Consider the following 25,868-nt stretch of genomic DNA (forward strand, 5'->3'; position numbering starts at 1 on the left):
AAAGAGACTGAAATGTGAATCTTTTGAATGGTATATCAAGCACGTGTTTCCAGAACTCAAGAACGATTATGAGGTAATATTTGATAGTTTTAAAATACGTATGTTTATAAAACCAATCATTCATATATATATACATGTTATAATAATATTTATTATATCAATAATAATAAATATACTTATTATACAATAGTGTTACAATCAAGTTTTATTCAAATTTATTTTCAATAATAAACCTCTATAACGATGAAAAAAAATATATAAAAGGACAATATTTGAAATATTCGTTTTTACAATTTCTAGTCAAATTCTAAACCTATAATAGGGTATTCATGATCTTTAGTTTAACATGTCAATACGTGTTAAATGGAAAAATTTATATTCAATGGAGAAATAGTTCCTTTTCTTACTAGGTCTGTTAAATGAAGAACGCAAGAAACAGCTCAGCTCATCACCATTTTCTTTGTTGTCGTAGTAACAAGCAATGTAATATTATATGTATTACTTGCTCGTTGTTTTTGTAAGGATTGTTTTGGATATTTTATAACTAATAAAGCAATATATGACAATAATAATAATGTAATGACAGTTTTCTTGATTCACTTCCTCACAATTTAGAAAATCAACAAAACTCTCAGTTGCCAAACGTTTCCACAACTTCTACTTTTCACTCAACTTAGGCACTATGCTCACAATCCTATTCTTATAACATAAATTAACATTTTGGTAACAAATGGTAAAACATTTTACATTTTACACAGTATCATGAATACCCCTAATAAATTCGAGCTAGGTTTGACTCTTGTTTAATCTGAGAATTATTATAAAAAAAATTTTAATGGTTAGGGCTTTAAAGCACAGGGCGGGCACGTGCATATGGCGCCCGAAGCGTTCCGTTAAAACAAACAAAAAGTCGATAGTATTATTATATCATAAAATAATTTTTCTTCCCATTTTGACCTTTAAGACTTTCAAAATATTCATTCAATATCACCATGTAATTTTAGCCATCAAACATGATAACGTTTGTTAATATCAACAAACGCACAAACTTAACATATTTAAATAAATAGTGTTTCAGTACTTTGAGCTCAAATCTTTTAAAAAACATGTACGGGATCTCACTCAATAATTTAAGATATGAAAATTGGAAATCAGTTGATCTGTTCTCTAAAAAAAAAACGTTACATATTTATAGTATAAGAGCCGGGGTGAAAAAAAAGTTAGTTATTCCAACCCAATTTTTGATTTCTTTAATGAAAACTATGTTTAATTACTAGTCAAAATTGATGAGTATGCCAAGTATAGGTAGGGGAAATAAAAAATTCCGGCTTTTTCGAAACGTTAAAAAAAAATAATTTTTTTGTTTGAAGCTCTATATCTTTAAAATTATCAACAACACTACAAAGCCTAAGAGAACATTATTTAAAGCAGAATAAATTAATAATTTTCTGAAATATCAGCCCTAATAGAGCTATTTACATTTAATAGTTCGCGAGATATAGCTTTTCAAAAAACAACATTTCATATAAACGTACTGAAAGATTACTGCAAGTGAGATAAGATAAAGTGAATTTATTTTGAGAAATCTATATCTCAGGAACTATAGATGTCTATTAGCACTCAAATAAAAGTTCGTTTAATGTAATATACAGTAGCTTATGATCTTTATCATCGTAGGAATACTAGTTTTCATGATATTTGCTAAAATTAATTGATTTATAGTTGTTCGGACAATAAGTTTGGTATATGAAAAACTTTATTTCATAAACCATAAGATGTACAGATGTCTGCTAACACTCAAATTAAACCTAATTAAATTTACTATAAAATAGTTTTTAATGTTTATCTTTGTAGGAGTAGTAGTTTTAATGATATTTGACAAAATAAATTCACAAAATTTTTATTTATAGTTGTTCGGATAAAATGTTTGATTTTTGAAAAAATATATCCCTTAAACCATCAAACGTACATATATCTGCTAGTACTCAAAACAAAGGATAATCAAGTTACTATAAGGTAAGTTATGGCATGTATCGTTGTTTTTATCATATTCGCATATGAATATAAATTTGGCACATGAAAACTTGTCCAAACAACTATAAATCAATTTATTTTAGGATATATCATTAAAACTACTACTCCTACAAAGATAAAGTTCATAAACTACTTTATAGTACATTAAACTAGCTTTGATTTGAGTGGTAATAGACATCTATACGTCACATAGTTCCTGAGATATAGATATCTCAAAATAAATTCACTAACTGTTTTTTAATACATTTTTATGAAATGTTGCTTTTTAAAAAGCTATATCTCGAGAACTATTGGACGTAAATAGCTCAGGGCTCATATTTTAGCCCATTTACTCAACTTCAAATGACGTTCTCTTAGACTTTCTAATATTGTTGGTAGTCTTAATGATATAGATCTCCGAATGAAAAATTACCTATACTTGGTAGAGTTATCAATTTTGACTAGTAATTATTCAAAGTTTTCATAAAAGTAATAAAAAATTGGGATGAAATAGAAATAATTTTTTTTTTTTATAAAATTTTTTCTCCTCTTGGCTCTTGTACTATGATGAGTAGTCTCGTGTGAGGAGTTGAGTCACCACTGTGTCTGTAACTGGCCAGTAACCCAAGTTACCGTCTAGTTTAGTGCATTTCTAGCAACTCCGTGTGCAAAGGGCATAATTTGGTTGCAATTACTTTGCCAGAAATTCATTATACAAAATTATATTTATCAAATTAACTGACATAATAATGAACTGTTTTCTCTTCTAGTTAATTGTATCATGTAATTTATTGGCAAGGTTGCCCTTGTGATATACGGCACATGTTTCTTCACCTTCCGATTTCCATTTCATTATCATAAATAGTTTTTTCTTTAAATATTTTTTTTGTTCTCAATTAGTAATTAAGTTGCTTTTGGCATTAATTATATCTGGTAGAAACTCAGATCGTGTGACGCTTAGGTGTTACACAGTTAAATTGGATCATCCTCATGTTGGTTTGAAATTTCTCGATTTAAAGAATTCCAATCCTAAGCTGCAGACGACACTAAGTAGTACTGACTAGCGGGGCGTGACGTTGGGACGCAGGTTCCAGTGAGCTCGGTTCGGAACGTTGTGGGTTCGATTCCCACCTGGGGCAGTTAATATTTATTTTTCGGTGGTCCCGAAGAATGAATCTTGACACTCCCACCTTGGTTAGTACGCGGCAGCAGCCCAGGTAGCCGCCAGGGGTTGGCAAAAAGGACCACTTGGCCCACTTGCTGGACTTGTTCCCCCCACCCAATACCATTACCAGTACTGACTAGGCCACGAAGTTAACACACTCGAATAACCCAAGAATACTAACTGTCAACATCCAAATTTTTAACACATAATTTAACAAACTGTAGGAATTTGATAGAAATCGGATTATCATATCATTTCGCAACTTTACTACACTATATCGGAGGAAAGAACTGTAACGAACCTATATTAAATTTTATTTTATTTATATAGAATAATTATAAGATTACTCTAAAATGATCTTTTTATATCAACACATACAATTATGATTATCAACGTCCCTTAGGAAAACTGGATCATTCTCATTTAAAATATTATTGATATTTTCAGAAATGTAGTGTCCTGAATTTTTCACAAAAACTTTTTCAATTTTTTTCTTCTAAATTTCGGGTAATTTCATCTGATTAAACATATTTGTAAAAATAGCTGTTTAAAAAATTATTTATGCAATTCTTTTAAATTTTAGACCATGCTCATAAGAAATTAGCGACTTCCTCTCTTCATTAGTCATATTTAAGAAGTATTAAATGTTCTGAAAATGTTATAATAGAATTATCTAAATGAGTTATTTGATAGCTACATTTTTTTTTCACAAAAAAATGTTTGGTATGATAGAATTTTTTTTTAAAATTTATTTATTGATATATAAAACTGTTTAAAAAATACAACAAGCAAATTTGATCATAAAGACATAATGATATGATACAGGATGTAGAGAAACTACCCAGTAGTAGAACTCTAAAAACAGTTTACAATATAAGGTCACGAGGCCATATTCTTTTCAGGCGCCTCGGAGGATTGCCAGGAATGGAAGAGGAAGCAAGGTTAGAAACTAGTGGGTTGGGTGGTTAGGGAGTTTATTATGAAAGGAATAATATCGGGTTCGGGCTAGATCGGTTACATAAGGAACATTTAGTTCTTTATGGATGGTTTTATTAGTAACAAAATAAGGAGCATTGTGGATTTTACAAAGGATTTTGGATTTTAAAGATTGAATACGAGAGGAATTCGAAGGTTTAGTGGAGCCCCAAAGCTCAACTCCATATGCCTTTGTAATGAGTTGGAAGTTTAGACCGTTTGTCTAGTAAGTGCTGTAATAGTCGGTGCTGCGTGCAGTTTCCGATCTTTTCAGTCTTGTGTGAGGATTCCAGGTTAGTCGTTTGTCAAGATGTAGTCCAAGATAACGAATCTATTCTACAGGAGTAAGAACGATAGAATTTAGCTGAAAATAAGTAAGATTATTGGTTTAAATAGTTAGGCATTCAGTTTTTTTATTTTTATATATTCTATTCATTCAAAAAATTACATCCAATATAGTCCGACCAGATGACAACATTTATCAAAATAAACTGATAACGTTAATTAAAAAGATTTGAAACAAATTATATACAACAAATCGATAGAGTTTTAAAATATACGACCTTAAACAAGAGTTAATTATTGAATCCGAATGTTGGGGGAGTTATTTAATTAATTATAACACGGAGAGAACGAATATTCAGCCAATAGAAAACTGAAAAAAAATTGTGTGGACGTAGCACAAGATATTACAAGATATATTGCTGACATTATTTTTTTATTTTTATGGTCCCAAATCACAGAATTTTCGTGTATTTTTTTCTCATAGAAATACTAGCTGATCTAACAATACTTTGCTATATTCGAGGATGTATATAGAATTCATGAGCACAATTGATAGTTTGATTTATATTATTGTATTTAGTTGAATTAAGCATTAAATTATAATTTATTATTGTGATTTAGTAGCATAAATTGAATTAATAAATGCGATGACATTCAGGTTTAGTATTTCAAGAAAGAAAGATTGAAAAAGCAGACATTTAGCTTTCTAACGGTTCTCTTAACGTAGAAATCGGTTAAAATGAAAAAGAGATATTATGGACGAATATATAATATGATTATATAAAAGGGGAGAATACAATCATATGAAAAAGGGAGAAAAAAAAAACTCCAAACAAATCAAGGTGAAAAATTTATAATTTCTTTGAACAATGATATTTAGGGGTTTGAGACGAAGCTAAAGTGAATAAGATTTGATTTTGCCAAAGAAATTTTTTTTACCTATTTTATCCCCAAGCCACATTATGTTTTTATAATTTTTTGTGAATATAATATTGTTTATTGGAATTAATAATATTTAAAATATCAGGCATTCAGCTTTCCAAGGGCTCTATAAAGGTAGGGATTGGATAAAATGCAGAGAGGTTTAGAATGATAATATGAACAATAGTCACATGAAAAAAAAATCTTTGAAATAAATCAAGGTAAAAACTTACTAATTTTCATTTTTCTAAAAAAAGTGGTGTTTATCAGTTTGAGAGAAATCTTAAAACGAACATGATTTACTCATTTCTAAAAAAAAAATTTCTGACTTACTTTACACCGACCCCATTATACTTTTATATTTTTTTGTAAATATAATATAGCTTTATTGAATCAGTGATATTTTTTTCTTATTCTTCACAAAGAGACGAATCATACAAAATTGATATTATTTTAAAATATGTTTTGTCAAGGCTTGGATGTGTGGAGGCTCCGTCCAGATCTTACCTTGTTCGAGAGTCGGCCACGTCTACAAGAAGAGGAACCATTGGATCAGGGCCGATGATTACCTCGTCCTCTGGAGGAATTATGCTCGTCTCGTCGAAGTATGGATGCATGATTACGCTGACAGGTTCTACGACCATATAGGCCACAATTTGGTATACAAATTTTATTAATAACTACATTATCAATAACTCACAATAATAGCTCGTATTTCTATCCAGTTAAAATCTGCAAAATAGGTCATGTGATTTGCAATAAAAACTATAGATCTGTTCCAACAACCACTTCTGACTGTACGGAACATGCGTAGTATAGGGTTTGGCCTTCCAAAACCTGTACTGCGCATGCTCTGTAAAGTTCCGGATAGTTAAAAGTAGGAGTTGGAACAAACTTTATAAAACATGCAGTGAGATACTTTAAATAAGCGACAAAAGAAATGTGCAATAAGACAGCTAAAATATTCATATATACAACTAATGTACCCGCAAAAAGTTCTGATATAAGAAAGAAATTGGTGGAGGGATTAAAAATCAAACATCTTATGAATTGCGCAGTATGATTTATTTTCGGGATCAGCAGAGATATGCACATTACCCAGTATTACGCCGAGCTGAAGTGGCTCTATCCATCCTTCCGATGCCAGTATTTCCTAGCTTCCTTTTTATTCCAAGTAATTAGTACTCAACGTCCCTCCTATATCCTAGAAAACCTGCAATTCAAATTCTCAGTCCAATCCCGTACAACCAGGTCCCGTTTATCTGACAATTTTAATCTAAGTTATAATTAAATGTGGCCACACTGTTTTTTTCTCTTCCAATATATGTTATTCTAAAGGAACCTAGTCCCAGTATAAGAAACTATTTTTCATTTTATTTCAAAAATAAAAACGAAGAAGATTTTTAATGCTGCATAATGAAAAACACTTTTATAAAATTATATAACCTAGCAGTTTCTAACAAAACAAAAGCGATAATTATATTGAAAGAGGATAAATTATTGACAATAAAAAAAATACTAATAAATATGAAAATAATAAATACATCGTAACAAAAATAGGAAATTGCGAATATGGAAATGAATTAGAAATGTGTAAGTAAACAGACAAAACCTCGAGTTAGACAATTATTAAAAATTAAAATATAAAGTTACAATTATATTTATACTGATAAAATAAAATTAGCAATGGCTGTAGCTAAATACTAATTGACGACATAAAAAAATTTAATTGAATTCATCAATTACTTATCCTCCATTGCAATTAATTACTAGATTTATTTTTAAATCTGTTTATACAGAACATAATCTACCATCGCTTAAAATAATTATATAATTATTATAACTAATTTGCATGCACATACAATTATAGTGATCAACGTCATTGAGGATAACTGCATCATTCCCAATTAAAATTTTATTAATATTTTCAAAAGTATAGTGTCCCGAATATTTCACAAAAATTTTGCAGTGTTTTCTTTCAAATTTTGGTTAATTTCATCCATATAATTCCATAACCAGCTGTTAAAAAAATGATGAAAACATAAGATGCAATTGCATTAAAATTTGGGCCATACTCTTCAGAAATTAAGAACTTCATCGCTTTGTGAATTATAAAAATTTAAAAATTATTGATTGTCCTTAAATTTTTACAATAATAATATATGTGTATAGATTATTTAGTACTAGCATATTTTCACAAAGAAATTATTTTTGATCCGATAAAATTTAATAGGATTCATTTTTTATTAAAATAAGCGGGTATTCATTTTTATGAATATTATATGGAATAATAAATTTTCTTTTAAATTTAATAATCCTTTTACTGGAAGAGTCTTATGGAATTAAAATGGATTTAGTGAATGACACAAATTCTTCCTTATTAAAATACAAAAGTTTATTTCATATCATCAGCAACGTTTCGGGAGATTTCCCCCATCTTCAGGCTGTTGTTAACAAAAAACCTATATATGACATATAATTTTCTCCTATTTGTCATTCTTGCTAATATATTATAATATTAATGTCATTTAATGAGTAAAACTTGCTAATGGTCATACATTTTAGGAGAATAATTGTTCTAATCTCCCGAAACGTTGCTGATAATATGAAATAAACTATTGTATTTTAATAAGGAAGAATTTGTGTCATTCACTAAATCCATTTTAAATTTTCTTTATTTGTTTTTACTAACTAAAATTTTAACAACATGAAATTAATTAATTTGTGATTTAAGAACAAAAGTGATGCCTCGAAAATATTAGTCATCTGTGATAAATAAATTATATATTATTTTTATTACTGGCAGATCCAGCGATGCTACCAACAGAAATTTATATTTTCATGACATCGCCACCCCCAACAGATAAGTTATATTTAAAAATCTACTGATAAAAAATAATTTATATCTCAATCATGACATCATTCTGACATCATAATTTCGAAAGGATGATGATTGAGACTGCATACAACCATCATGCGGGTATTTATGCTGGTCCATTCATTTCAATGTTATCTGGGTACTTTGAGTGCGATTCGCACATTCGTTGATTTACAAATCGAATTATGTAATGTAATTAGAACTGCTATAATCAATTCTGGTTTTCTGTACTTTGGTAAGGAAAATTTATAAACCGGAGGTACGAAATTGATTGGAGTGATATAGGCGTATTGGGAAACTACCTATTGATAGCACTGTAATGACGCTTTTACATTAGCAGGTCATGTGGCCATCTTCTTTTCAGGCACCTCGGAGGGTTGTTCAGGAATGGAAGAGGGAGCAAGGTTAGAAACTAGTGTTTTTGGGTGGGTAGGAAGTTTATAATGGAAGGAATGATATCTGGTTTGGGCTACTTCGGTTACACGTGGAACATTAAGGTCTTTATGTATGATTTTTATTGATGATGAGAGATAGTTCACCGTGGATGAATTATATGAGGAGAAGATGGTTGGGGAGGGGGGTGCGGTAAAAATATAACACAAACAAGTTGAAATAATTTATTTAATCTTGCCAGAATTTCTAGTCTTGATCAGGGATAAAAAAAAAGAACAATATAACAGCCAATGATCACAAAAATATAATCAGAATAATTGTACAGAATGAAATAAATAAAATTAAAGCAACGATAGAGGAAAATAAAATGTATATATAGAAAATTGAATAAGAAAGTAAAAATGACGTAATTAAGGAAATAAAATAAAAATTTGAAGTTACATAATGCAAAAGAATATATATATATTGTAGTTTATTAATCATTTGAAAATTAAAATTATAGAAAGAAAAAATAAAAATGAGAGAAAGAAAATAAATGTAACTAATGAAATATGTAAGCATAATATTAGATAAAGAAAGAAATATGGAGTTTAGTTAGACAAAAGAAGTGAATAGAAAAACAATCTAACAATAATAATATAATGTGAACAAAACTAATAACGTGGGAAAGGAAAATTAAGAAAATAATAGAAAAGGAGAGGAGGGGGGGGGGCAAGATATTATGCAAGATAGGGCAAACAGAGAATAAACCATAAAAAGCACCTGTTGATTGATCATGTATGATTTTATTTGTAACAAAGTAAGGAGCATTGAGGATTTTGCGAAGGACTTTGGATTGTAATGATTGGATACGAGAGGAATTCGAAGGTTTAGTGGAACCCCAAAGCTCAACTACATGTGTCCATAACGGAAGATCAGTCATATGCAATGAATTGGAAGTTTAGACCGTTTGTTTAGAAAGAGATGTAACAGTCGAAATTGACGTGCCATTTCTTGTCTTTTCAGTATTGTGTGTGGATTCCAGGCTAGTCGTTTATCCTGTTGTCCAATGTAGCGTATCTGTTCGACAGGGGTAAGTGCAACATTATTAAAGGAAACTGTAGGGCAGTCGGTAGGCTTACAACGCATGGTAAAGGTGATTTAATAAGATTTTTTGGGATTTATGTTAATGAAAAACATTAAAATAAGCTTTTTATGTTTCGTTATTGGTTTGAGGTTATTATAATCGTTTAGAAAATCTTTATTGAATCCATATACAGCTACTTTTGCCCAATATATATAATGTCACCAGGGTTATTGAATTGTTAGTTTAACCTATTTCTTTAACCCTTCAGTTGATGCCAAGATGGCTAACTCCATAAAAGTATTCTTATTATTTTCAATATTAATTTTATAACAATTTAGCATTAAATAAACCGAACGTTTCATCTCTTTACAAATTTATCTTACATTTATTACATCAAATTTCCTTGCGTTTTGGCAACCCATTATTTTTACCCATCCAAACAACTTTTATTGTATTTTCACGTTCCGGTAATTTCATCATCTTTGTAACGTATTTTTAACTCAGTCTTACAGCAGGCAATGTTAATCTTACTTAGATTTCCGATCTCCTATAAGTGGATGAGTTCTATGTTTTATTCTCTAATTCTTATCTTTCTTTTACCTCCTTCTCCTTATCTATCCTTTTTTTATTTTTCCTTACCCATGCATTTAGTTCACCACATATTATTATTGTCATATTTTCAATTCATTTCTTTTGTGTAACCAAACTTTATATTTGTGTCTTTATTCCTATTTCTTTGTTTGCATTCTATGATTTTATATTTCTATTTCCTTAATTATGCTATTTTACTTACATATTTAATTACCTATATATATACCTTTTAGTTTTATTAATTTTCATTCTGTACAATTATTTACTTTTATCATTCTGTATATATTTTTACTTTTATTTTATTCATCGATTGTTATCTCGTTCATAGCCCTGACGATGGTTGGAAATTCTGGCCGAAACGTTGGTACTATCAAATAACTTTTTTTAAAAACATATTGGTGTTATTTTCTTACCGCACTCCCAACCATCTTCTCTTCATAGTACAAAAGCCCAAGAGGGGAAAAAAGACAGATATCTCACCCCAATTTTTGATTACTTTAATGAAAACTATGTATAATTACTAGTCAAAATTCATGAGTCTGCCAAATATAGGTAGGGGGGAAAAAAATGGCGGCTGTTTCAAAGCGATAATAAAAAACTAATTTTCATTCGGAGCTCTATATCTCAAAAAGTAGGAACAACACAAGAAAACCTAAGAGAACGTCATTGAAAGAAGAGCAAATTTGCTAAATAAAATATGAGCCCCAATAGAGTTATTTAAATTAAATAGTTTTCGAGATATAGCTTTTTAAAAAGCAACATTTCATAAAAATGTCCTGAAAACCAGTAGTTAGTGAATTTATTTTGAAAAATCTATATCTCAAAAACCATTTGACGTACATATGTACGTAGCACTCAAATTAAAGCTAGTTTAATGAGCTAAAAATTATTGTATGATGCTTATGTTCGTAGAAGTAACAGTTTACATGAAATTTGCTAAAATTAATTGATTTATAGTTGTTCAGGCAAATTTTCATTTGCCAAATTTACATTCATATGTGAATATCATAAAAACTACTACCCCTACGAAGAAAAGTGTCATAAACAACTTTATAGTAAGTTAAATTTCCTTTATTTTGAGTGTGGCAGACATATGTGAGTCTTATGAATCTACAGATATATTTTTTCAAAAATCCAACATCTTATACGAATTACTATAAATTAACATTTTGTGAGTTTATTTTGTCAAATGTCATAAAAACTACGACTCCTACAAAGAAAAACACAATTAACTATTTTTTAGTAAATTTAACTAGCTTTAATTTGAGAGCTGGCAAACATCTGTACGTCCAATGATTTCTGAAATGAAGTTTTTCATAAATCAAACTTATATAATATCTTCTCATCATTATTTATACATAAGCTAATGTTGCCAATAACCATAAATTTATAAAACAATAAATATAATTGAAATTAATAAATAAAACACCTCATTATACAATGTGTGCGTTCATTATTGTAAATATTCTAATTCGTGGTCAGGGCTGGTTATGTAATTCTATTTTTATTCCTATAAGATATTGTTAGTTCCCATATTTAAAAACACAAAAAGTATAAAAACAGTACAGCGATTGCATGTGGTAGTATAAGATAATTTCGAAATATCCATTTTCCACAAAAAGACGCATTAAAACTAATCACTATAATTCTACCTAATTTTCTTAACGATTTCAGGAAACGTTTAAAATTGTCATTATTTATAACTAGCTGGAGGTTAAATTTGTTTTGTTTCCAATTGCCTTAGATTAACAGCAAGATATTAAGTTAATTCAATAAAAATAAAGTAAAAATAATTAAGAAATAAAGTTCAAGAAAAGGGGATCTTAATAGTCGAAGTGTAACAATAAAAAAGATAATTTTTTTTAAAAAATAAATCCTGAAAGTAATTTCTTTAGTAAAAATCCACGTATCCTTGTCGAACAGACGCAACCAATGACTACACATTGACTACCGATATTCCGGGTATTACTACACCGGACAAACGGACTAAACTTATTACTAAACCAATTAATTACAAAAGACTAATTTCCATGACTATAGTTTGGCCTATATGGACATATCGAGTTGAGATTTAGGTCTCCACTAAGTCATCAAATTCCTCTCGTATCCAATCTTCAATGCTCTTTTCTTTATCACAAATAAAAACATCCATAATGACTTCAATGTCCTTCCATAATAAACTCCCTAACCACCCAAAATAGCTTGTTTCTAACCTTGCTTCCTCTTAAGAGAATTCCTGAGAATACTCTTAAACGTCCGAAAAGAGGATGGCCTCGAGACTTGACCTTTATACTCAAGAAACATTAAAGGAGTTCTACCAATGTGTATATTCTCTATTTTAATTTATTTATTTACTATTTATTAATATAATTTTAATTAATAAATCTCTAATATGAAAAACATAACACTTTTCAGTACACTTATAAATTTTAATCACCATGTTGCTACATAGGATTTTTTTTAAAAATACAATTTTTTTTTCGTGTTTACAACACCGAGAAAGAACATAAAGGATTTACTCAAAAAATAAAATATCACTCCTGGACTTAAGGTCTACTGAGGTTTTAGGATAGATTAAGGTTGGACAGTTAAGATTGTAATTTTAGTGTTAAAATGAAACCTTGTTGATTTGTTGATATCTTCTAATAGATTATTCATTAGATCTATCGATATATATTCTTATAGCTGAATAATAAAATAACATGTATTTTGAGGAGAAGATGAATGAAAAATCAATCTTTATTCTGGGACACTTGGTCCCTAAGAATAACAATTATGAATAGAATTATGAAGCTTTTGTCTGGCTAGATTAAATTACACTACAAGTTCACGGAAGTTTGATAGTATAGGAGTTGAATTCTTAGTTGATGTTCGAATGAGCTTTATGAATGAATATAGGTAAGGAATTCCGAAATGGGGTAGCTCGGACAGAAAAATATTTTTCACAGGAGGAAGTTCTGTAGGTAGGGATATAGAGATCGATAGGTTGTGATCTTGTGTTTAATAGGTGAACGGATGAACTTAGGGTAAGGAGGTCAATGACGTAGGAAGGTTTTTTGGGTCACTAGGGTTTGATATAGAAATGAGCCAAGGAGGTATTGTCTTCGGATACTGGGATAGAGCCAGATTTGCTCGAAATAATGTATGATATGAGAACGCCTAGGAATACATAAATATGAATCTTATAAAACAGTTCATTAGTCTTTTTAATCTCTTTTCTTGTTCAATGGATAGTCATCCATATACTAGACATCCGTAGTCGAAATGTGGAAGAATAAGGGAGGATACTAGAAGGTGACGAGTACTTCGAAGAAAGGAATCACGGGATTTTAGGAGCTGTTTAAGGATTGAGGTGGTTTTTCGAGTTATTTGGGAAATGTGGATATTCCATGTTAAGTGCTGATCAAAGGTGACTCCTAGGTTTTTTATTGTATTAATAATGGATAATAAGGAAGGGAATTAAGGAAGGGTTTTGATCCTTTGAGAATAGCCTTTGTTTTTGCTGGATTCAGGCTCAATTTATTTTCACAAGCCGGACGATGTATATTGTCAATGTCGTCCTGGATCTTACACCGTTTCTGCCAGAATTTCAAAGTTACCAAAAGTATCTAGTGTTGGAGCTACGTTCAGACGCTCTGATGAAGGCCTGAAATTCTGCCCGAAACATTGGCACTTATAAATATGTTTTTACTTATTTGTGTTCTTAACTGACAGCACCTCCAATCATCTTCTCCTTATAGTTAAACCACGTTCAACTATTAGCTCATCTTCAAAAATAATTTTTATCAGATAATTTTTGCTTTTATAGAATCTTGGTATTTTAGATTTTAAACGAAATCAGCATAATTTTTTTCAATCGTCATAAAATAATGATCGAATCGTTTTATTATTTCAGATTCGATAACATTTACTACAATTTGAAACTGAAATAAGCTCTATGACAATTATTTTCAAAAACAGCTCTCCCAACGTTGATGATTTTCCTATTTTGTGAAATATTATCAAAAAATTAGGAAAAAAAAATTATATAGAGATAAAATAAACGTCATGAAAGAATAACAAAAATAAATAAATAATTTTTTTCCTTTCCCCGTATTGTTTTTTTATACATCTCCTGTACTTTTTTAGCTTTATATTTTACGTATTTTTATAAAGAAATTTTTACTCTTGCCACTGTTACTTGTTTTTATTCTTATCTTTGTATCTTTTTAGCCCTGATGAAGCCCTGCAAAGTGCAAAGGGCGAAACGTCGGAAAATAAATAGTTGTAAACTATTTTTGTTTCACTTTTGACCGCAACCCTGACCATCTTCTTATATATATGTAAATTTAGTTAGCTCTTATTTAAGCCCATAATATTTCCCTCTGAAATGGCGGAATACTAAAAATATTGACATTTTGGAAGAACATAGTCGATCGTATGAAGTATATTGTAGGAAATAGCCCGGGTATCAATAAAGGTATCAAAATAGTAAAAGAAAACTATTTATTGTTAACTAACGTTTCGTCCCACTTTGAAGGGCTTAAGATTTAAACTCGGTTTATTTATTATAACATTACTTCATCTATCTGTTGTACCTTTTACACCTACCTTTATACCATATTTATAACTAGTTCTAGCGAGTATTTTTCTACAACTTATTAATCTAGATCCGTATTTACTGTATTTATTATTATTTCTTTTACATATTTTTTAAGCAAAACAATTGTTTTAAAATGTTTTTTATTTTAATGTTCTGTCATTTCTTACAATGTTCGTATCTTGTTTTTGCATTCAGCCCTGAGGAAGCCCTGCAAAGTGGGGCAAAACGTTGGATAACAATAAATATTTTTCTATTACTATTTTGATACCTTTATTGACTGTCACCATGACATCTTCCCACAATAAAAATATTGACATGTTATCTCTCATGTACCACTTGCTTGTTTGTTTTCCACCATTCTGAAGAGAACCGTTGAGCCTAAACATTTTATCACTGGATGAAACGGAAGTTGATTAAATTACTACAATTTTTACTGATTGAGAAAATTCTCATAATTCGAATTTGAAGAGTTGTATCTTGAATATTATTGGGAAAGCTTAATTTGGTTTCAAATTGTTACAAATTATATTGAATCTAAAAAAAGAAAGAAGCTACTATATAAAAAGATATGTTGGTTATCATCCAACGTAAGGAATCCCAATTTGACTGCTAGAATATACAAAAAAACATGATTTTGTATTGATGTATAATGTACTTAAATTCCAGACAGACATCGGGGACCTCACCGAAAGAAAGGAGCTGAAAAAGAGACTGAAATGTGAATCTTTTGAATGGTATATCAAGCACGTGTTTCCAGAACTCAAGAACGATTATGAGGTAATATTTGATAGTTTTAAAATACGTATGTTTATAAAACCAATCATTCATATATATATACATGTTATAATAATATTTATTATATCAATAATAATAAATATACTTATTATACAATAGTGTTACAATCAAGTTTTGTTCAAATTTATTTTCAATAATAAACCTCTATAACGATGAAAAAAAATATATAAAAGGACAATATTTGAACAATTCGTTTTTACAATTACTAGTCAAATTCTAAACCTATAATAGGGTATTCATGATATTTAGTTTAACATGTCAATACGTGTTAAATGGAAAAACTTATATTCAATGGAGAAATATTTCCTTCTTTTACCATGTTAAAACGATATAGAATAGAACATGGTTGAGAGTCTGTTATTAGGTCTGTTAAATGGGGAATGACGTCACGAAACAGATCAGCTGAGCTCGTTACCATTTTATTTGTTGTTGTGTTAGGTTACTTGCTCGTAGTTTGTATTTTGATTGTGTTAGTATTGTTTTAGATGTTCTTAAAACCAATAAATCACTGGATAATAATAATGTAATGACAGTTGTCATTTAGCTCATCTTGGTTCTTTTCCTCAGCAGTTAAAAGATCAACAAGGTACTCAGTACCAGAACTTTTACACAACTTCCACTTTCCCCTCAACTTAGGCATGTTGTAATGAATTACTTTAATCAAAACTAAGAAGTAAACAATAACATGTTTTGGTAGGGAAAGTTCTAAAAAAAAAAAACTGCTCAGAAAATCCGCTTGGAGCTCGTATGCATTTAATATTTAAATGACTTGCTCAGCCTCCACTGGCTCACTACCAGTGATGCAGCGAGAGGGATGCGCTGGGATCTCTTAAGCTCTGCTCTACCCCTCACACGTGGGGGATTGAGTGGGCTCAGGGATCCTCAGGTCAATTGTGTAAGTATTGTATATATTATTTTATCATTATGTTATTTTATTTATTTATTTCTAATACAGATAGTTTGATTATGTTCATCTTGTCCATTCTTTTGTTTGTATATATTTTAAGAGAGTTTTTTTTTAATTTATTTTATTTTATTTTATTTTTTTATTTTAGTATGTATGAGATTATACATCACTATTTCCTATTGCCCACAACTGTGTGGCAGATTGTAATATCTATCAATAAATAAAAAAATCTAAAAAACAAAAAAAAATCTAAAATCTATCAAACAAAAAAAAAAAATTTAAACGACTTTAAATAGGGCTGCTCACAATCCTATACTTATAACATTTAACATGGTAAAAAAAAATTACATTTAATACAACATTATGAATACCCCTATTCATAATATTTAGTAGTTGCCCTCATTAATAACTCATGATTACTAAGAATCTAATATTTTTGCTATAATCCTTATCCAATCTCACCTCATTTTACAAGGTATGTAAGGTTAGTTTCAAAACGTAAAGTCTGAGGTTTATAAAAAGAACAAAGAAGCTAGTGCTTTTTTTCAGTATTTTTATCTTTCTATTATATACAAATATTTTAGTAATCACTGTGTAATATTTTATTTTACTCCCTCAGCGAATTGAAAACTTAAATCCTAAACATTTACTAAAAAGGAAAGGAAACACAATATCACAATATATCAATGTAGAGGATGAAAGGAAACACAATATATCAATATATATATATATCACACAATATACCAATATATATATATATATATATAAAATAAAATAAATATATATATAATGAAAGGATTGATATCTGGTTCGAGCTAGGTCGGTACAAAGTAAGGAGCATTGAGGATTTTAAAATTAAACCGAAATATTATACTGTACAGTATAAATTATACTGAAAATTTAAAAATTATACAACTGTTCGTTCAATAGCACTACTCGTTGTTGAAATTGTATAATTTGAATTTATGAAAATGAAAAATTGTTTATTATTCTGGGACTAGGTCCCTTAAGAACAATTAATAGATAATTTTAATTGTACAACATATATAGGCCAAAAACAGTGTGCCCACACTTGAATATAACTTATACTAAAATTGTATATAAATAATTTTGGATGCAGAGATAAAAAAAAAAAATTTAAAACTAATTGACTTATTGGTATATATATTTATATATATTATATAAATTTAATTATATATTTAATATATATATTAAAAATCGAATATATATAAAAAAAAAACAAAAAGGTAATTACATCTGTACTATTATAATATCGGATTAGATAGAGTTTAATAATTGATAAATCTATGTATCCATATATTATATATATTCTGGATTTTCTTTTCTAGTGAGGTTAAATTAAATTTAAAAATCGAAATTGGCCAACTACGATAAATACAAGAAATAAAAATCATGAAGGAAAAACTGCAATCTAATTGAGATGTTTTTGTTTTCGAATGTAGCCATTCCTAGATGGAGAGAAAAAAATTCATTAATATTCATCACTACCGCATGATATGGCTATTGTTTAGATTCTTATTGAAGTTGTGGTTAGACTGACCATAAGAATGATATGAGTGTATCATGATTTATTATTCCTTCTCAGGATTAGTGAGTTCATAATTCATGGAGTTTTATTATTTTCGATTCGTTTATTGTTTAAATATTAACGAGGAACGATCCATATAGTTGATAAGATGGGGATGGCATCATTAATAAATAATTTACTTTATAATTATAACTATAAACTCATATGACTTAATAATTAACATCATAATAGTAAACATTGGTTATGACTTATGTTCTTAAAACCCGTACGTATTACGTTATTAGAAAAAACAAAAGAGGATTTTTCAACCGTCTTAAGTTGTTATGCTATATTGGAAAGTCTTAATATTTGAATAATTTTTGACGTTCGTCTCGTTCCGAGGTACTATAATTAGTATTATAGAATAATGGTTTTAAAAAAATCAACTTGTTTGATTATATATAATTATTATATTTTCTTAAAATTTTCAATACCTAAAGTCAAAAATATAATGTTTTCAGAATATACATTTCTTCTCACATTGGACGTTTCTGGAATACTATGTCCTCCTCTTCAACATCATATAATCCACTGTTTGTTTCAAAAATAGAACATTTTATGAGTTAGAACTATTATTTTTTTTTTTAAATAACTTTTATTTATTGATGGATATTACAGTCTGCCACACAGTTGTGGGCAATAGGCAATAGTGATGAATGATCACATTCATACTAAAATAAAATAAGAATAAAAATAAACAAATAAATGAAAAAATCTCTCTTAAAATATATACAAACAGAAGGATAAACAAAATGAACATAATCAAACTATGTGTATGAAAAATAAAATAAAATAATATAATCTACAATCACGTTCACACTCTTATATACAATATTTACATAATTGAACTGAGGATCCCTAAGCCCACTATATTTTCCACGTGTGAGGGGTAGAGCAGAGCGAAAAGATCCCTCTCACCGCATCACTGGTCGTGAGCCAGTGGAGGCTGAGCAAGTGCGCTGAAGCCATAAACACTCAACTTGAGTAGAGAATCTGACCATTACCAGAGCTCTATTTGTCCATTTTTATTTTTAAATAAGTCTCTTGGCCACTGCCGTTTCAACCTTCTAGGTGGACTGTAGGGGTGGGTGGAACCAGGTAAGGTTTGACCCAAAGGATAAGGATGGTTGGAAAGGTTTATATGGAATTTTGAGAATTTGGTTGGTATGAGGTCAAGGACAAAAGGGATATGTAGGGCATGGTGTAGTGTTCTGTTGGAGATATAATAGGGCGCATTAACAACGGTTCTAAGGCTTTTGGATTGAAAGGATTGGATATTTTTCATGTTTGACGGTTTAGCTGTTCCCCAAAGTTCAAGTCCGTAGATCTAGATAGGTCGGAGTATAGCCTTATAAATTAGTAGTTTGTATAGTTGTATAGTACAAAAGCTGGGGAATAAAAAATCCAGTTATTTAACCCCAATGTTTGATTACTTTAATAAAAACTACGTATAATTAATTACTAGACTAAATTGATGAAGCTGCCAAGTATACGCAGGGAAACAAAAATGGCGGCTGTTGAATTGAAGAAAATCAATTTTTCATTCGGAGCTCAATATCTTTAAAACTATCAACAACACTAGAAAACCAAAGAGAGTATCATTTAAAGTAGGATAAATTCGCTAAAATATGAGCTTTTCGTTATCTTATGAATCAAAAAATAATTTTATTCTCAGAGATACATATGTCCCCTAAGAACAAATACATGGACCATACATTATGATTTTTGCCTGGCAAGCATTTAAAAGTTTCAGTAGGCAGAATGAAATTACATTGATATCTTGTCTTAACTACTGTTTATAATGTTAATCAATATATGCTTAACTATATTGTTTACAATGATGCGGAGGTTATGCAAATGCAATAAGGGAAGGAATAGACGTTGTGGCGAATGGAGGATGGATAGGAAATTCCAGAAGGAAGTTGCACGTATGACGAAGAATTTGCTGAAGAAAGCGGTTCTATAGGGGGGCATATATAGATCAATCGGATTTATTATTATCTTGGAAGACAATAACACATAATAAAACGAGAAAACATTATAACAGTTTATATATCACACTTGAAACATTATAGTTAACACTTCCAAGAAGCAATTTAATTATATATTAATAATGGCAAAAGGTAGGTTACAGATAACACACGACTCAAATCACATCTGACGTTTTTTCTTTAATTTAAGTTACCTAATATATTTTTTTTAGTGGAGAGATTTGCTCAATGGTAAGGCATTGGGCTACTAATTCCAAGAACCTAGATTTGAATTCGGTTTTGGAACTCACGGCTACAGTGTAAGAAAGTAGTAATCTTCTATTTTCTGTTTCACTGTAGCAGTGAGTCTGAACTGTGGGTTTGGGAGTCCTCCGGAGTCTATCCAGCCTGTGTAAGATCGAAGGATGGAAGTTCCGCAACTCCATATTATTCTTATTATTGACAGATATGTATCTGATAGAATCTTGAGGAATGATACAGAAGTTGGATTAAAAATTCACAAGACCACAGTTGGGATTTCTCAGGACTCAGCTTTTGGGCCATTGATTTGGACTATTATGTATGATATGGTAGTATAATCAAATTCAAGTTTCTTGAATATTAAATTATGCTGCATAGTGAAGGTTAAATCAATTTACATTCGTAATAAAGTGCCAAGGATTATATATAAGATGTATGATTTATTTCCTCTTTATAAATAATTCAAATAATCTGTTTATCATTTTTTTTTAATTCACGTCAATTTAATAATTACTTGAAATTTGCAAGGTTATTCAAGTAACTTTTATAAAAATTTCACATTTATTCGTGGAATTATACAGAAAAAAAGTTTGATCATATCAAAGTTCCCTCAGATTTTTTTATCGTATATGTATTAAAATCGAGTGGTCGAGCATGATTCTGACCATTTCACCTCCTAACACAACCGTTAGTCTAGTAAGAGTACTTCATTGCAAAGTACTGCAATCCTGACCCTTCATGGGTTGTAGTGGTGTATAAATGTATAGACTACAAATTAGGATCAGTAGATAGAAACATTTTCATTTTAATATAAACGGTAACTGTGTACTACAACTTTTTGAATAACACTTGTGAAAAGTGAAATACAGGAAGACTTTTCCTGATTCTAACTGTTTCCAGCAGAAGCCAGCCTATTTATTCTTGTTTTAAATTTTATATCTTCGACGTAAACCCATGACCTGTTGCCCTACAGTATCCTTTAATAATACCCCACTTATTCCTGTCGAACAGATCCGTTACTTAGGACTACATCTCGACAAACGACTGACATGGATTCCTCATACATGACTAAAAAGACAAGAAACTGCTCGTAGATTCCGACTATTGCAACATTTACTAGACAAACGGTCTAAATTGCCAATCCATTACAAAAGACTGATCTACATGACTATTATAAGGCCTATCTGGACATACGGAGTTGAGCTTTGGGGCTCCACTAAACCATCAAATTCCTCCAGAATCCAATACTTACAGTCCAAAATCCTTCGTATAATCCTGAATGCTCCTTACTTTGTCACAAATCAAGTCATCCATCAGGACCTCAATGCTTCATATGTTGCCGACTTGGCCAGATCCAGATACCGTTCCTTCCATAACAAACTTCTCAACCACCCAAATCCACTTGTTTCTAGCCTGGCTTCTCCTTCATTACCTAATAATCATCCTAGACGTCTGAAAAGAAGATGGCCTCCATATCTTCTCCTCTATAAATGTTATTGGAGTTCTATCAGTGGGTAGATTATCCACATGTTTGTATCATGTCACTATGTCACCTACAGCAAATTTACTTGTTGTATAAATGTGTATACAGTTGTAAATAACAATAAATAAATTATTTAAAATTTTTTTTATATATTTATCATTACTGTTGTTAATGTGTCAATAACATGGTGTTAATGGTAATTATTATGTTAAATTGTGGTTATTGATTTTAGATGTCGCTTGAAATTGTTTTTCTCACGGTGTATGATTTTAGGTGTATCGAATTTGAATATTATATCCCATTTGCCTGAGTTGGTCGAGCGTGATTCTGACCAAATCACCTCCTTGCACAACCGTTGGTTAAGTAACAGTCCTTCTTTACAATGAACTGAAGACCTGACCCTTCATGGGTTGTAGCGGTACAGATCTGCCTGAGTTGAGAGGAGAGAGAAGTTTGGTCCGGTTCGTTAGGTCTTTTTTTTTTTGTTAGCAGTGCAGTATTTGATAAAAACCACCACAAAGGGTGAGGGATCAGTATTTTGTAAGGCAGTACTCTTGTTAGAACAACGGTTATACAACAGGTAATTTTTATTCTCAACCGCCAAATTTTTACTCAAATAGGGTTATCTTAAAATGGGTACTTTATGATGCTGGATGGACTCCAGAGCCCACAGTGTTGAATCACGGTTACATTATCAGAATATCTGATTCTTAACCATGGATTGGAATGTACAGTTTTAAATAGCAATAAATAAATTATATATATAAATAATTGATCGTATAATTTCAAATAATGAAACATTGGTGGGGGTTACGATCAAAACAGAACAAAAATGGTTGAAAACTATTTATTTTCCAACTATAAATAACGAAGAAAATAAATAATTGTTAACTATTTTTGTTATTTTTTGACCGCATCCCTGACCATGCTCTTTATTATTTTAGATTTTATTGATATTAAAGGACACCTATTAAATAATTCAGTCCTGTATAAGGGACAACAATTTAAAATTAATGGCAGTATAAGGGGTATTCATGATCTTTAGTTTATCGTGCTAAATGGAAAAACTTATGTTAAATGGAAAATATTTCCTTATTTAACATGTTAAAACGATATAACATATACTTGGAGAAGTTTGTCGGGGGGTGCGGTCAGCAAAGAACAACATAAATAAACAAAACAATATTTATTTATTTTATGCCGACGTTTCGACCTGAGTTTCAGGTCTTCATCAGGGGTTGTGGCGTAGAAGGCAGGATATAACATATAACATGGTTGAGAGTCTGTTAAATAGGGAATGACGTCACGAAACAGACCAGCAGTTCTCGTCACTATTTTGTTTGTTTTCCTGTTAGGTTACTTGCTCGAAGTTTGTATTTTGATTGTGTTAATATTGTTTGGAATGTTTTTGACTAACTAATTAAAGCAATGGATGACAATAATAACAGTATAATGACAGTTGTCGATTAGCTCATCTTGATTCTTTTTCTCACTAGTCCTGAGATCAACAAGGTACTCAGTAGCCATACTATCTCACAACTTCCATTTTAGACATGTTGTAATAAATTACTTTAATCAAAGCTTAGAAGTAAACAATAACATGAAATTTTAGAAGGAAAGGTTGTAAAACTAGTTGCTCAGAAAATCCACTAAGAGCTCTTATGTCGAGCTAACAGCCCTACATGACTTTAAATAGGGCTGCTCATAATCCTTTACTTTAACAAAACATCATGAATACCCCTATAAATTGATATCGAGGCATTTATACTTGTTAATAATAATAAATAATAAAATTAATGATAAGCCAAAGTGGAAAAAAGTTTACCAACTTCTACGCGCACATGTTGTTGTCATGACAGCTACTCATATTGACTACATAATGAGTGTGAACTAATTGAATGAAAACGATTTTTTGTTATTTGGGAGTTAGGGTGGTTTGAAAACAAAACAGGATGTTCATAAAAAAAAAATTGTGACGTTATTTTGTATTTGTAAATAAAATCTGAGGTAAGAGAAAAAATAAATAGTATGAAAATGACAAACTTATTTCAAAACCATTGTTGACCATTAATTATTAGGGGTATTCATGACATTTTGTTAAATGTTATAAGAATAGGATTGTGAGCAGCCCTATTTAAAGTCATGTTAAATGATAAATGTTTAAGAGCTCCTAGCGGACTTTCTGAGCAACTTGCTTTATAACCTTAGAACATGCCTAAATTGAGTGAAGGGGAAGTTGTGTGAAAGTTTGGCTACTGAGAGTCTTGTTGATCTTCTAAATTGTGAGGAAGAGAATCAAGATGAGCTAATTGACAGCCGTCAATACATTATTATTATTGTCTTTCATTGCTTTATTAGTTTTAAAAACATCTAAAACAATACTAACACAATTAAAAGACAAACTACGAGCAAGTAATATGTGTAAAATTACATTGCTTTTTACACTGCTTGTTACTACAACAAAAAAACAGTGACAATCTTAGCTGGTCTGTTGCGTGATGTCATTCTCCATTTCACAGAGCTAATAACAGACTCTCAACCACGTTAATAGTTATATAGTCTTAATATGGTAAAAGAAGGAACAATTTCTCCATTTAACATGTTAAACTAAAGATCATGGATACCCCTACTGTTATTATTGATAACATATGTTAAACATGTTAACAGGGAGAAGACTGACAGGACCTCATTTTTTCAACTAACTTCGAAGAAAAGGCAACTTCATGAAGAAAAAAAAAATTAGTTGCCACAACAAGGAATATTCTAGTCTATTCCGTAGTTATATGGAGCGTAGAGTGGTACGCTCTTAGGAATTACGAAAAATAATTATAATTAATATTTTTTTTTATTGACTTATTTCTTTATGTTCTTTTATTTTGTAGAAAGTAAAAACTTGCTATTTGATGTCAGTTTTTATATGAATATAAAATAAATGAATTTATTATTATATTGAATATTTTCTTTTTTCCGATAATCAAAATTTGGATATATCATAGTATATTAAGCTCTAGATTAACTATTACAACACTCACTAGACAAACGGTCAAAACTTCAAATCCAATACAAAAGACTGATCTATATGACCATAATAAGGCCTATCTGGACATACGGAGTTGAGCTATGGTGTTCTACTAAAACTTTGAATTCTTCTCGAAAACCATCTTCACAATCCTTACAATCCAAAATCTTTCGTAAAATCCTCACTGCTCCTTAATTTATCACAAACAAAATCATCCATAAAGACCTTAATGTTCCACATATTACCGATCTAGCCCTAACCACCCAAACCCAGTTTCTAACCTTACTTCATCTTCCATTCCTGACAGTCCTTCAAGGTGCCCGAAAAGAAGATGACCTCGAGATCTTCTAATTTATAAATTTGTTAGAGTACTACCTATGGGTTGCTTCTCGACATGTCTATATCATACTATTGTAATCTAACATCACATTTACTTGATGTATTTTTTTTTTAAATAATGTTGTAAATTTCAACAAAAAAATGTCTAGCAATAATAGATTCAAACAACAGAACAAAATAAAATTCATTACTAATAAGAACTGATAAATTTGTTATATAAAACAGTTACGTGAGCTGAGAGGTCACCGTTTGGCATTGCAAATTAAAAAAAAAAAACTTACAACAAGGAGAGAAAAGTTATACAAATAAATAAAACATTTCAATTTAATTTAATTTTAATAATTAGTTTTGGTTCGGAAGTAGAGGAACCATGACTCTTGCAACAAGGAACCAGATTCAGGGGATGGCGGAAATCATCATTCTGAACTCACTGAGAATCCTACTTCATCATTTGTATTAGATTTTAGCTAGGTATTGTCAACTCTATGAGTCGAAGTGTGAGAAAAATGTATTTGACTGTTATTAACTCATTCTCCATCCCTTTTAATATTTGCTATTGGACTGATAAGTATGCTATGTATTAGCAACAAAAAAAAAAAAAAAAGATAAAATAAATTATATCTATTTATGAAAACAT

The 25,868-nt window shown here is 30.1% G+C and overlaps 1 protein-coding gene across 1 annotated transcript in view; it reads left to right on the forward strand.

Moving 5' to 3' along the window:
• The window catches only part of LOC106686488 (putative polypeptide N-acetylgalactosaminyltransferase 9), a 48,659-nt gene extending 23,839 nt beyond the window's left edge, over positions 1-24,820 (forward strand). Inside the window, exons 6-8 of the mRNA XM_067048172.1 lie at positions 5,833-6,018; positions 15,536-15,646; positions 24,541-24,820. Coding sequence (XP_066904273.1) covers positions 5,833-6,018; positions 15,536-15,646; positions 24,541-24,552 — 309 coding nt within the window. The 3' untranslated portion in view covers positions 24,553-24,820. The remainder of the gene's footprint in view (positions 1-5,832; positions 6,019-15,535; positions 15,647-24,540) is intronic.
• Positions 24,821-25,868: the final 1,048 nt, after the last annotated feature.

The sequence above is a fragment of the Halyomorpha halys genome, unplaced genomic scaffold, assembly GCF_000696795.3.
Source record: "Halyomorpha halys isolate HHAL.00 unplaced genomic scaffold, Hhal_1.1 Scaffold831.1, whole genome shotgun sequence".
Lineage (NCBI taxonomy): Eukaryota > Metazoa > Arthropoda > Insecta > Hemiptera > Pentatomidae > Halyomorpha > Halyomorpha halys.